Genomic DNA, 14124 nt, shown 5'->3' on the forward strand with positions numbered 1-14124 from the left:
CCTTGGTGCCAGGGAGCGCGGGCGTCCAGCGCGGGGCCCGAGCGCGGGGCCCGGGCGCGAGTCGGGGAACAGACGCGCCCCTCGCGGTGCGTCCCCGCGGTCCGAGCGCAGGCCACCAGCAAGGGTCGTGGATCTCGGGCTGGGACTGGTCAGGTCACCAGGAGCAGCCCGGAGAGCCCGGGTCCCACTAGGGACGGTGCACGTTCTGTTTCTCCCGCCTTTGGGAAGTTACTCCGGCACTCTTGATAATCCATCCAGAGTACGAAGAAAAAATAAACGACACCGTGGTCTGTCCCTGGGTGACGGGGCGCAGGGGTCTGGTTCAACCAAGAGAGCCAGCTTCGCAGCAGCGGCGAGTCCAGCCCATTGACAACTCAGCCCCGGAAAGGGTTAACTGCAGCCGGCCGGTTCGGTTTACGTGTAAATAGAGAGCAGCTGCTCCGCGCGGGCCCCGGCTGGCTCTTTTAAGTTTTTGATTGGTTGCCAATGACATCACCGCCCGTGTTATAACACAGAGGACCCGAAGCGGCGTCGGATAACCCCTCCGTGAAGAGACGAGGCCACGCCCCCAGATCCGCCCCCTCCGGTCGCCCATTGGCTGCAGGCCTCTGTGAGGTGGTGGTCGGGTTTCTCCGGATTCCTATTGGCCCAGCGCGCCGTCGGTCGGCGACCAGCCCGCCCCCTCAGAACCGTACATTTACAGTGTGGCAAAAGAGAAAGTAACTATGTTGCTGCTGGAGGTCAATGAAGCCAAGTGAATGGGGGCTGAATGTGCGAATCCATAGCTGAAGAGGAGCGCCAAATGGTGGAGGGCTACACTCATTTATGAAGTAAGTGGAAGTCACCGCGGCTACTCCTGCGAGCCCAGGAGTGGAGGTGGAGGAGTGGAAGACAGTGTGTGTGTGTGTGTGTGTGTGTGCGTGTGTGTGTCTGTGTGTGTCTGTGTGTGTCTGTGTGTGTGCGTGTATGATGCGATGCTGATGGGGGAGCCACAGCAGGTGAGGTTTTAAGGTTCTGGCTTCCGCTGCCCGGTGCCTGTACTCTCTCTGCAATCTACTTGGATTTGGGGCGAAGAAAAAAGGAGGCTTGTTGGGATGCTTTGCGGTAGTTTTAAATGCCTGAGGCTTCTTAGCGCCCCGTGTTGCCAAGGGGGAGGTTAAGTGCCCCAGGAGTGGGTAAGGGGCGTCTCTAACCACTTCATTTTCTTGCCAGCCCCAGCCTAGTGGTGGAAGGGCGACTATCGAGAGAGAGAGAGAGACAGAGAGAGAGAAAGAGAGAGAGAAAGAGAGAGAGAGAGAGAAAGAGAGCGAGGGAGAGCTCAGTATTTGGCTGGGAGGTTTCCTGGGCCAGGCTGGATGGTTTCACGGGCGCTATATCGGCCGGCCATCTGCTGCAGGGATGCAGATTTCGTTGTAGACTCTGTGCGTGTGTGCGAGCCGCGCACTCCGTGTGGACATGGGGGTCCCGGCGTGTCTCCGTGGACACGCTCAGCGTCCCTCTCCTAGGAAATGGACTGTTGATCCTGGGACGGACTCTACCAGGTAACACAATAGCAACGCCTTTCACTGCTTGGTCCAGATGGGAAACAGTTAGAGCTTCTGGAATAGTACTCGCTCTTCAAAACATACTACGCAAGGGAGGGAGGGAAGGGTTGGCTCCTTCGCTCCCATCCAAAGGTGGGTGAGAGAAACCCGAGTCAGTGGGGATCTGGGGACGTGATGGGTGCGTGCCCGTTATGTGTGGATTCTGCCTGTGACACTTTAGCTCTGTGTCAGAGAATAGTGACGGTCGTGTGTAGAGGGATGATAGCTGACATTTTCCAGATAGCTCTTAAAGTTCGTTTAGGTGAACAGCACTTGTTTGGGGTTTGGTTTCTTTGCTGTGTGCCTGTCTAACAGGAGGAGAGGAGCCAGCAGGGCCACGGTGTAGAGTGCCCCAGTGTCTACAGGGAGAAAGGACCTGTCCTTTTGCAGGCGCTCTCTGAGGAGACTGGACCTGGTGGGCTATACTTTACTGCCTCCTTTATCAGGGACAGGCTGACTGGGAAGTTGTCTTTCTGGAATCCATGTAAAGTTCCGTCCTCTTTTGAAGGGGCACGGGGTATCTGTATGGGACTGAAATATTGTACAGAGCAGAGAGGCTGGCTGCCTCCCACTAATGGTAGCCTGAAGATGCACAGTCTGTACCCGTGGGGGAGATGAAGGGGGAGGAGAGGTGAGGTGGTCCTGTCCTTAGAAGGAGGAGTGGAAGGTGCGGCAGGGAGCAATGGGTGATGGATTTGCCAGGGTTGGGGTTTCCAGGCCTGGGTCCTGGGCTTGAGGCTTTGTTTTAGGACACCAGACTGTACTGAAAAGGGGAAATGCAGATTATAAGAGGCTAACGGGAAGCATGAGAGGTCTTAATATGACTGTGCTGTGCTTTTCAAAGGGCCTGGTAGACTGGGGAGCAAGAATAGCTTCTAGTGAAGGAGAGTCATTTAGGGGGACACTTTCATTCTGATTTGCAGAAAGTTGCCATCCGCCCCGAGGTATAACTAGCTGCTGTATATTTCTGTGAGCCACGCCAACACTCTCGGTCATCCCTTTGCCTTTGCAGCGCATGAGGGATTAAATGGAAATCACACAAGAGTGGACACATGGGTCTTTCTCGGATGGTTGCAGTATACTTCTGCCTGGGAGCTGAGGTCCAGAACAGAGGGCCTCCTAAGAACCCCCTTCCTGTCTTCAGCTTGTCTAATTCTCTGTGTTTTTACCTTTCCGAGGGCTGAACTTTGATGTAAGTCCATGAAAGGTTATTCATCAACATTCGCATAGACTCTATGTTTAACCGGAGACTCAACGCGCAAATTAGATGGGGCCCTCAGGGTGCATCCTCTTTGAATACATGAAAAATGAGTCTCAAGCTTAGACAGCGGCATGCTAAAGGGCGCTTAGGACCACTTTGCTCAGAGGGTTGCAAAGGTCTTTCCTGAGGGTTTGGATTAGACTGCCTTTTGTGTCACGTGACTTTATGCTCTCTTTCCCCCCTCCCCTTCTTTGCAGACTGTCTTGAGTTCTTCTTGAATTGCCAGTTTTCAGCCTCCTCATGCCTCCGTCTCCTTTAGACGACAGGGTAGTAGTGGCACTGTCTAGGCCCGTCCGACCTCAGGATCTCAACCTTTGTTTAGACTCTAGCTACATTGGCTCTGCCACCCCAGGCAGTGACAGCCACCCTCCTGTCATCGCCACCACCGTTGTGTCCCTCAAGGCTGCGAATCTGACGTATATGCCCTCATCCAGCGGCTCTGCCCGCTCCCTGAATTGTGGATGCAGCAGTGCCAGCTGCTGCACTGTGGCAACCTACGACAAGGACAGTCAGACCCAAACGCAAGCCATCGCTGCTGGCACCGCCACCACCGCCATCGGAACCTCCACCACCTGCCCTACTAACCAGATGGTCAACAACAATGAGAACACAGGCCCTTTGACTCCATCAGGGGGGGTGGGCAGCCCTGTATCAGGAACCCCCAAGCAGCTAGCCAGCATCAAAATCATCTACCCCAGTGACCTGGCAAAGAAGATGACCAAATGCAGCAAGAGTCACCTGCCAAGCCAGGGCCCTGTCATCATTGACTGTAGGCCTTTCATGGAGTACAACAAGAGTCACATCCAAGGAGCTGTCCACATTAACTGTGCCGATAAGATCAGCCGGCGGAGACTGCAGCAGGGCAAGATCACTGTCCTAGACTTGATTTCCTGTAGGGAAGGCAAAGACTCTTTCAAGAGGATCTTTTCCAAAGAAATTATAGTTTATGATGAGAATACCAATGAGCCGAGCCGAGTGATGCCCTCCCAGCCACTCCACATAGTCCTCGAGTCCCTGAAGAGAGAAGGCAAAGAACCTCTGGTGTTGAAAGGTAATGCCCCCGTGCCCCTTCCAAGCACAGTCCTGATTAGCTTGGGTTTTCACTTAGAGGTAACAGTGTTCTTCTTCCCTTGGCTACAAAAAACCAAGACAGACCTTCTTCTTCTTCTTGTCTTCCCTTCCATGCCCTTTTCTTGTTATTTTGGTATAGCAATAAAAATTAAAACAAATAAACAAACTAAAAAAAACAAAACATTGAAGTGGAAGCAAGAAGATCTGGGTTCTAGTCTCGATTTGGCTTCTACTTTGCATTGTGCAAGTCATTTCACCTCTCTGAGACTGTACTCTCATCTTTCTAAAACGGGACTTTATACCAGCTGGTATCTCAATATCAGATGCTTCCTCTGATAGCTCTCTATTCCATTCAATAACTAGTTCAAAAGTTATTGTCTCTCAGACTTAACCAATGTTGATGGAATGGAGGAAGCAGCAACTATGATGAACTGAAGGTAAATCTACAGGTACCAGTTGTTTCCGTGAGAAGTTCTTCCTTTCTCACTTCTCTGACTGGGTTGGTGTTTGTATGGTGTGTAAAGTGACCTTCAAGAAGGGCAGAGATCCTTAATATTACTTATAAGGCCCCAAGGAAAGTACAAGGTCATCAAATGCATCCATTCTTCTGACAGAATTCCAAGGGGACAGACACATTTCCATGAATTATTCCCCCAATCTATTGTTCTTTCTGGCCTCACCTGACAACTGTTGGTACTGTGGATCCTCCCAAGGTGGGGTGGTGGGTCACCTGCCCTGGCACATTGAATAGAGAACAGCTCTGTGGTCAGTGGAGTTGAGCCCTGGCAGAAGGACTTAGTTACCTGCTTATCTCTTTGCTCCTCCCACATGATGTTCCCTAATCTAGTAGGAGAGCCCTCATCTCCCATACATCCGAGTTGTGCCTTTTTGTATTAGAGGGCATCCTTTGGGGGCACTGCACACCAGTCTTCTTCAGCGTCTTCTGCCTGGTGATGGTAGTGACAGATAGTCACACTTTTTCTTCTCTACTATTGGGTTTTGAGCCAAGCTATACAGTTTCTGGGCCATATCTCTAACCAGTCTCCTAGAATATGTTGACCAAAGGTATTGCTGGGTTCCTTTGAACACCTTGCATTGGAACAGGCCATTTGGGTGAGCAAGTCAGTTGTTTCGTCTTTGTAGGACAGCTCTGCTGTTCTCCTTCTTGTCTCCCAATGATGCATTCTGTCTTTGTGAAGTAGTATTCTAGGGAAGACGGTTGGTGCTGAATTCCTTTGACATGCTCTCCCTTCCCATCCTCTAACCCCTCCTCAAGCTTGCCGTCATTGGACTCAATTACCACAAACGCACAACTTTCCTAAGGGCTGGTGGGCTCTAAAGGGAAGAAGACTGTGGAGGTTGTACCTGGAGAGTACTGGCAATACCCAGACATTTGTTGTTGTTGTTGTCATTGATGGGTTTTCTTGGGGCTACAAATATGTTCAGATTTCCTCTGTGTAGCTCTGGATTTTATTGTTTATGTGTTCCTGTTTGGTTGACTTTGAGTGACTCCCGGTAGATTTACCCTGCTGTTTTCTCTCACCATGATCTTAGTTGTTTCATCTTTTTCAGATGAGAAAATAACCATCTACGCATTTCCCATGTGTAAGAGTTTGCCTTCCCATTTGTAAGAGTTTATCAAGAGGGGTAGCCAATGGTCTTGCTGCTCTCTTTTTTCCTCACGTAGAGTAGATGTTCTTGATAAAAAACAGGTCTGTTGTGTGTCTGCGTGATCTAAGGACGAGTACTAAACAACACAAATTAAGAGGACCCCAGACTTGAAAACGGGGGTGATTAGGAATAGTTGTAGATCCTACTCTATTTTGCAATGAATGTTGTTGCCTATAGGGGTGGTCTGTCAATCACTGAGAAATGAATCTCCTTGGTGCTCCTGGTGAAAGTGGGGTTTCTTTCCCCCTTTGCTGTGGGTGCAGCTGAGATTCAGGGCAGCCTGGGCTTGTTCCTCAGTGTCAGAGAGTGAGATTGCCTCAGTGGGGCGGGGCCAGACACACTGCTGACCTCACCACTGGGTGCCCTGGGTGGCTACTGTGAGGGCTCGCCATTTTCAGGTTGGTGAGACACAGCGGCGGTTGACTTGGAAGACGTTCTGGTGGTAGAGGTTGGATAATTTGTAGCTTTTTGGGTCTTTTTCTTCAAATATCTGGGAGTTTGGTTGAAAATACATAGTTTAGGAGCAAAGAGGTCTGTAATCTACTTCATTAATTACTATTATCATTACTATTTTGTTCTCTTTTGGTGGAATGGCTCAGAATTGGGACCAAGATGGGAAAGAAGGGAAAGGGATCAACTTTAGAATGCTCCTAATTATCCTTACATCTGGGCAATCCAAAGGTTAGTAGCATAGCACCATTAATGTGAAGGACGGGGTGGGCATCTCTCAAAAGTCTTGGCCAGCAACTTTTCCCAGGTTCTCCTGAAGTATACTCTTGAGTGGGTCAAGCAAAACATTTTGCTCTTGCTTCTCAGCTGAGGTTTCCATAATCCCCTTCCTGGTGATCTAAGAGTTCATTTCAGCAAGAGTGGTAGTGGTACCATTCTGGCATGAGAGGTTTTTGCAAAGAGGATGTGGTGAGGGGTAGTTAGAATATAAGGTAGAAATGTCTAAGGCCTTGTTAATTTATTTTCAGAGATTTCAGTGTGATCTCGGGTAATTTATGGCTGGCCCATCTGATTCCCTGGTTTATATTTGTAAACACTGGTTGCTACCCTCCCTGTCCAAGTTCTATGTCCCCCTGTCTCAGTGCCATGCTCTCCATGTTTGGTGCTGCCTGTCAAGAGAGTGGCTGCTCCGTTGCCATTTTAGTAAAGCTGTGTCAGGGTGGGAAGAAACTGATCAGAGGCCCAGAAGCCCCTGGGATTAAGTTGCTGTTCTAATTTACAGTCCCCTCCCTGTTCTGACCTACGTCTGAATCCATCTTGTATTCTCATCTTCTGAGAATAAAGGGCATCAGACACGTGTTTCTACTTACCTGGTGAAAATGATCCAAATGAATAAATATTTAGGACTTTGTGAAGACTTGGAAGTAATTATAATTCATTTAATCCCAAATTGATTTTTAAAATGGTTTCTATCCAAATTGAGGGGCAAGGCTAGGTAAGTCTGGGTATTTCCTAAGGGGGGTTACCATCTTGGCTATGATGTTTATAATATGCCTTTTCTTTTCAGCAAGATTGGCTTCAGGGAAATAATTTGTCATTTACCTGTGTAGGAAAGGATATTCTCCCATCTCTTTCCTCCTCCTTAAAGACAATATGTGCCTTTCAATATTTATTCTACATAATTCTCAAACATATAGAAAGTAAAAAACAGTATAACAAACACCTTTATACCTATCACCTAAATTAAACAGCTATTAATGTTTTGCCCTGGTTGTTTTTCTTCCTTTTTTGTTGAAGTGTTTTAAAGTACAGTATAGACAACCTTTTAAAGCACCTAAATATTTTAATGTTTAAATTGAAGGTTTTAAATTTAATAAAGCTGGAATATTTTACAGTATAGTACAGAGATTTTCACTCCTTAATTTTTGTGTTTTGTGCCCATTGTTGAGATTTCGAAAAAAAAATTTAGGATCCTACCGTGACTGATGGGCTGTAGGGTCTATGGAGAATCCTCCCTCGGAGCGCCTTCCTGGGGTCTGTCTCTCCCCACTTCCACACCATGCCCAGACTTGCTCTGTGCTGTTACAAAACAAAGATTAACGGACTGCTATACTCTGACAGGCCTGCTTCTGTACCCGAGGTATTTATTGGGGAACAAGGGCAGGAGAGGGAAGCAGTTCAGGAGGAGACTGGTACATAGGGAAGATTTGGTGACATACGGGGTCAGATTTTTATACTATAAAACTGTCCATCTATCTCTTGAGAAATGAGCAACATAGATTGAACATTTGTCCCCAGTCAAAAAATGATTCTGAAATAAACACTTGTAGGCAATATAGGGTTGGGTGACAAACTGAATGGCCATGCTCAGAAATCAGAGACTGTGAAAATATTCTTTCCATCCCTGCTTTGTTTTGATGGGGGAGCAAAAGTCCTCTCTTGTCCTTCAGCAATGGTATGGAGTTTTTTGTTGTTCTTGTGGTTTTTTTTTTTTTTGAAGACATGAAATGAAGACACAGTTACGTTTAAAAATTGACTGTTGTCATTTTGAGCCTCTATTTAACATGCAGACATGCCAAATATTTGCCTTGTAACAAATGGTGGAGAGATTAAGGCAGGACTTTGGATCCAGTTGGCCTGAGTTCTAGTCTTGGTTCTCCCCTTACTAGTGATGTGTCCTTGGGCAAGTTGCTTAATCCCTTAGTTCCTTCGTTTCCTCATTTACAAAAATAGGATATGGCAATAGCAACGTCATAGTGTTAGTTTGGGAATTAGATGAATTAATGTGTGCAAAGTGTTTAGAACAGTTTCTCCTACTTGGTAAGGACTCAGTAAATGTAGCTCAATATTATTATTACTATTGATGAGACAAAAAAGATGGTGCCAGTAAAAAAAAAACAAAAACAAAAAAAGGGAATTTTGGTTCCTTTTTCAAAGAAGTACAAATATCAAGCTAGGTATTGTGTGTGTGTGTTGCTATGGCCTAAAAATAACTTGGTGACTGTTAACTAATTTAAGTAGCATATAGTGGCAGTGCCAAGTAATTACAAAAACACGTTGGAGTCAAGAGGCCAGAGAAATTTGGGCATATCGTAGAATCATTTATTTGTAGGGGGATTTGTAAATATGTGATGAAGCTGTCTACCTAATGTCCCGTAACCAAATAATGAAAGTATAAAACTATTAAGGTTTGATTTTTCTGGCCTCTCATCAGGCTGATTTATTTTTGGAATGATGGTTGTAGTGGGAATATAAAAGGGGGAAGGGGTAGTGTGTTTCATTTTAAAGTTTCATGAAGCTTCGGGTTGGGAAGAGATAGAGTGTGAAGGAAAGAAAAAGAAAAGGTTGAAGGGCCTGGTCATTTCTCTGAGTGTCCTGAGCCATTACCCTGATCTGCTTTACAGTTGCGTATACTCTGAGTTTCTGGGTATACTATCCTGCTTCCTAATTAAACTGTAAGTGAGGAGAGTATAAGTGATCTCTCTTCGCTACCCATGTCCCTGCTTCATCTGTTCCTCATTCACTGTGTTCAGTAGAGTGGTGCCTAGCTCACTTACACCTGAGTTCACATCTAGACTTTTCCGCTGACCAACTGTGTGTGTCCTTCCTTAGGCCACTGACTTTACCTGTCAGAGCCCAGGGTTTTTCTCTGTTGTAAGGCAGGGATAATAGAACCATCACGGGATAAAATGAGACCCCGTAAACAAAGTGCCTGACACATAGACAACTCTCAATAAATTAGGCCCCTGGACCATATCCCCTTACCTTCATCTTCTTTAATGACTCATTACCTTAAACCAAAAGCCAAACCCATTGCCATCGAGTTGATCCTGACGTATGGCAACCCCATGTGTTAACAGAGTAGAACCAAACTCCATAGATTAAAGCAGATCTTTACCAAAGCAGACCATCAGGTGTTTCTTCTGTGGTGGTGCTGAGTGAGTTCAAACCACCACCCTTTCTGTTAGCAGCCAAGGCCAAACCATTTGTGCCACCCAGGACCTCCTATTACACTGGAGGGAAGGGTGGCAAGTTGTTCTAAGCGTGTACTGTGGGAGCATGCTAACCATGTAACACTCTTGTCCTCACCAATTCAGATCAGTTAATTTAAACATCTGACTTGTCAAGGACAAGTTCAGTGGTGGATAATGATTTAAGATTAGAAAAAGCAGGGTAGGGGAAGAACATTACAGGGGTAAAGCAGTTTGCCTAATTCTGTTTTGCAAATGTGTGCATACAGGAGAAAAGAGAGGGGAGAATGGAGAACAACTTTTCCTTGGTCCTCTAGGCAAACACATCTGGAGATCTGACAAAATCACAACAGCAGCTCCAAAGATTAGATGGGAAGCTTAGGGCACAGTGAGTTTATGTTAATGAGAGAAGAACAATTTGGAAAAAGAGGGTGGCAATGGCTGCACGACTTGAAGAATGTAATCAACGTCACTGAATTGTACATGTAAAGATTGTTGAATTGGTGTATATGCTGCTGTGTATATTCTCAATAACAACAACAGCAACAAAAATATATTAAAAAAAGAAACCACAGGAGCAGACAAACTCTTCCAGAGCCTTCTGATGCAGAGGCCCCCAGGAGTAACACGTGAGCCCTTGGCCAGTAGCAGACCCTCTGCCTCAGACCCTAAGCTATCAGCAGCCAGAGTCTCCTTGCCCCAGCACTACTGGGAGCAGCATGAGGATTAAAATGTGTTCTAGTGCAGTGCCTAGGCAATGTAATCCAAGTGGGTCCATAAGGATACACAACCAGGGTAGAAATTCAATCCCACAAGAGGTCATCTGACCTTCTTTGAACTGAAGAATCCCAGCTCTTAGAAAAAAAGAAACATTAGGGATCCCTTCGTCCAGTAGTTTCCAACCCAAGACTGCTCACTGGAATCACCTAGGGAAGATCTGAAATCTATGATGCCCGGGTTCCACTTCCACAGTTTCTGATTTAATTGATCTGGGGTACATCCTGAGCACCAGGATTCTTAAAAGCTCCCCAGTAGGTTCTAACATGCAGCTAAGTCTGAAAAGCACTGATCTAGTCCAGTCCTCTCATTCTGCAGTTACAGAAATGGGCCCTAGAGAGGTTTATGACTTATCCAAGGTCGTATCGACGATTAATTTTACAACCTTGCTAAAGAAATTTCTTGCCAGGCTTGACAGATTGATGTAGGCATGTGTGTATTATTATCTAATAATAACAGTGTCTAAAGTATAATATAATAATATGAAATAATATATTTAATCAATAATTTTGAAAATCAATACCCTCTTCCTTGAATTTTGAGATTTTAGTCCAGAACTAAAAGAACCCAAGTCTAAGGACGTTTGAGTCCAGCAGCTCATGGTTCAGATATTTACTTGGATCCTAGAAATACAGGATTAATACTAAGATTGCCTTAATTTCATCTTCCAGGAAACTTAATGTTTTAAACAAGAACTGAAAAACACATAATCAAAATGCACCCTGGTACCCAAGCACCTCAGGCTTCTGGGCTTAAACAGGTGCTGTCTTTTTGATAGGAGGTCTCCCAAGATGTACAACCTTGTGAGCAGAGGAGATTCATTCATTTGCTCAACAGATGTTACCGAGTGCCTTCTGTGCGCGAGGCACTTGCCTGCAGGCTGGGGAATCTGCTATCACACAGCTTCTAATGCACATGCTTGAATAAGAGTAGGTCAGGAAGAGACCAGTTTCCCAAATTCTCTCCACCTTGAAAGTCATGTACCTGTTTGTAGTCTTCTTCATCCCCTCCTGCAGTGTGGTCTTGCTTACAGAGAGGTTCACCTTCAGGCAATGTTGTTCTTCTGGGAAGTAGATTTTTCTCCTTTCCTTTTCTCTTTCGAGAAAGAGCCTGGCCTTTTCTAAGTACATCTTCTTGGACCAAAAGCATGTCTTTCCAAAGTCTTGATCTGAAAAGAAATCATATATTGTTTTTTAATGGAAAAGAAAATCTACATAGCTCAGGGCTGTCAGGCCTCCTTTGAGTGGTAGAGTGGAACCTTGTAATTTGGACCCCACTAATTTTGGACATATTGCTGATAAGAATAAGGCCTGCGTTTGTTTTTCCTGCATGCTGCCTATGAAAGGAGGAGATACTAAGCAAACAAGCATTGTAAACAATATTTCAGAGACAAAATTTGGGCTTGCTTAAAAAAAAAAAGAATTTTGCAAGTACAATTAAAAACCACTCTAAGGGTCAGGACTGGGATGAAAATATAGGTCTTTGTGATTTCACCTGTTACCTTTAAGTCGATTCTGACTAATGGCAACCCCATGTGTTACAGAGGAGAACTGCTCCATAAGTTTTCTTGACTGTAATCTTTATGGAAGCAGATCAACAGGGCTTTCTTCTGCAATACCGCTTGGTGGGTTTGAACCATCAACCTTTATGTTAGTAGTCGAATGCAAACTGCTCGCACCACGCAGGGCCCTTCTGTGATTTCATGGTCTGAGTTTTTTCCCTTAAACTATGGGAGTCCCTCTGGGGGAAAACAATATTGGTTATGATGCCGTCTACTGTATACTCTATATTCATATAGTATAACTTCACCAATGCAGGAAAAATGGGGGGAAAGAGAAAACGGTGAGTAGGAAGCACAGCCTGAATGTCATCTTAGAACTTTTAAAAGTGTAGATTTTATATTCAGATAAATATAATCTCCTTTCTGATTATGAAGTCCTTGACTCTTTAACTGTTTTCATCTGTAACCTATGAGCAAGATCTTGACATCTTTTTTTTTTTTTTTCCAGGTCATGTCCGTATCATGTATTATTACTTAAAACTTGGGGAAGATACATAAATACATAATGTGTGTGTGTGTATGCATATTGATACCCTTGGGGATAACAGAATGCAGCCCTTGGAACTCTAGTTAAAGCAATCTTCATTCGGGCAGTGTTCTGTCTGCTACCCAGGCACCCAGGTACCAGTTGCGGAGGTAATCATATGTGTGCATATACACATACACAGATGTCTATATATATATAGATCAAGGCTGGAATATAATTCAGGGCAAGGTCACTGGGAAGCCAGTTCTTCTCTAAGGACACAGAGCAGGCCACTGTTAGTACTGAAATGTTCAGTGGCGGATATGCCAGAAAATGGTATGGGAGTGGGGGAGGTGGTGGCATAAACTTGTATATATATATATATGTGTATATATAAAAAAACCCAAAACAAACCCATTGCCATCGAGTTAATTCCAACTCATAACAACCCACATACATATGTGTGTATATATATTATATACACATATATTTTAACCTCCCTAGAAAGACACATACTTTATGTAAGTTAGAGGAAAGAACCTGGAGCCCATGCTCTGGACAAGGAAATGAGCTGTGCAGGCCTGGGACTTTCATGTCAGATCAAAGCCATTACCCTGTGCTCTGCCTTGGGCAAAGTGGATTTGCCGATTCATCACATTATCTCTATTGTCCTTAATATTTTATTTGTGGTGAAGGCCCTAATCTTCCTGCCTCCCACCCAAGACTTGAATTTCATGGAAAGCAGACAAAGCCAGAGTCGTCCTGAGTGCTCTAAGGAGGGTTTTGATTTCTTTGTCAGACCACTCCGCGTGGGACCCTGTCCAGCATCTGTCGCCTGATGAACCTACCTGACCCAGGGGTAGTGTTAGGCATGTCCTCTCTTCACGTTTAATGGGAGCTCAACTGATCTTATTTGTGTCTCTGGGTTAGGAGGCAGCCGCCATTTTGCCTCGACTCATCGCTGTCCAGTTCCTTGATACTCCATATTTATTCTACAGAATAAATAATCCCACATTCTTTGAACCACGACCCCAAGGTCCACTATCATTGAGCTAAATATTACCAGTTGTTGCTCTTGGTAAGAGAAGAAAAAAGCAACTGGAAAGAGAGGAAGGCAAGAGGAGGGAAGAGAAAAGCACAGTATGCGGGCAGAGGGTACAGTCAGGATGACATCCACGGTACCTTCCGGTGTTCAGGACTGAGTTAGTGTCTGTCGTAGCCATGGCAATACCTCTGCTTCCCTCTTAAAATCATAAGACTAATCACAAACTTCTAAGACGCCCTTTCCTGAAGGGGTGGGGGACATTTTCTTGGGTCTTGTATTTCTATTCTTATTAAAATATCACCTCTTTATGTTAAGACTTTAAGATAATGGGTCTTAGGGTTCTCATGAAGTGATATTTCAGTCTGCCGGTGGAACATCGTTTAATCACCTCTAACTACTCTATCATCCTTGAAATTAGAAAATCATTTTCCAGATAGCTTGGAAGGAAGGAAACTAATAGCTGCCGAGTGCTTTTATGTGCGGGCCGCTGACCTGTCATACCTGTCTCTTAACTCTTGAAGCGGCTCCGTGAGAGAGGTTTTATATCCCTGCTTTTACGGCTCCGGAATCTGAGGAACAGATGACATCTTTTTCCCCGTGTCATTAGCTAGTGAACGGGCAAACTATATTTGCAACCCAATACTTCTGATTCCAAAGCCCAAGCTTTTTCCGGGCTGCCTGCATATATGGGGACACTAGTGAACTATCGGTCTCATTCTTTATGGTGGCTTTAACTCTGCTTTATCTCGGAGCTGTCCCAAGTTTATGC

At 45.3% G+C, this 14124-nt stretch overlaps 1 protein-coding gene across 2 annotated transcripts in view; it reads left to right on the plus strand.

The window, feature by feature from the left end:
* Positions 1 to 634: 634 nt before the first annotated feature.
* The window catches only part of DUSP10 (dual specificity phosphatase 10), a 44048-nt gene continuing 30558 nt past the window's right edge, over positions 635 to 14124 (plus strand). Inside the window, exons 1-2 of one of the 2 annotated variants that reach the window (XM_004375914.2) lie at positions 635 to 830; positions 3042 to 3895. In XM_004375914.2, the coding sequence (XP_004375971.1) occupies positions 3085 to 3895 (811 nt within the window). In that variant the 5' untranslated portion in view covers positions 635 to 830; positions 3042 to 3084. Of the gene's footprint in view, positions 831 to 938; positions 2776 to 3041; positions 3896 to 14124 lie in introns of those variants that run through there. The other variant, XM_023730965.1, reaches the window with a different exon arrangement.

The sequence above is a fragment of the Trichechus manatus genome, unplaced genomic scaffold (genome assembly GCF_000243295.1).
Source record: "Trichechus manatus latirostris isolate Lorelei unplaced genomic scaffold, TriManLat1.0 scaffold00039, whole genome shotgun sequence".
NCBI lineage: Eukaryota > Metazoa > Chordata > Mammalia > Sirenia > Trichechidae > Trichechus > Trichechus manatus.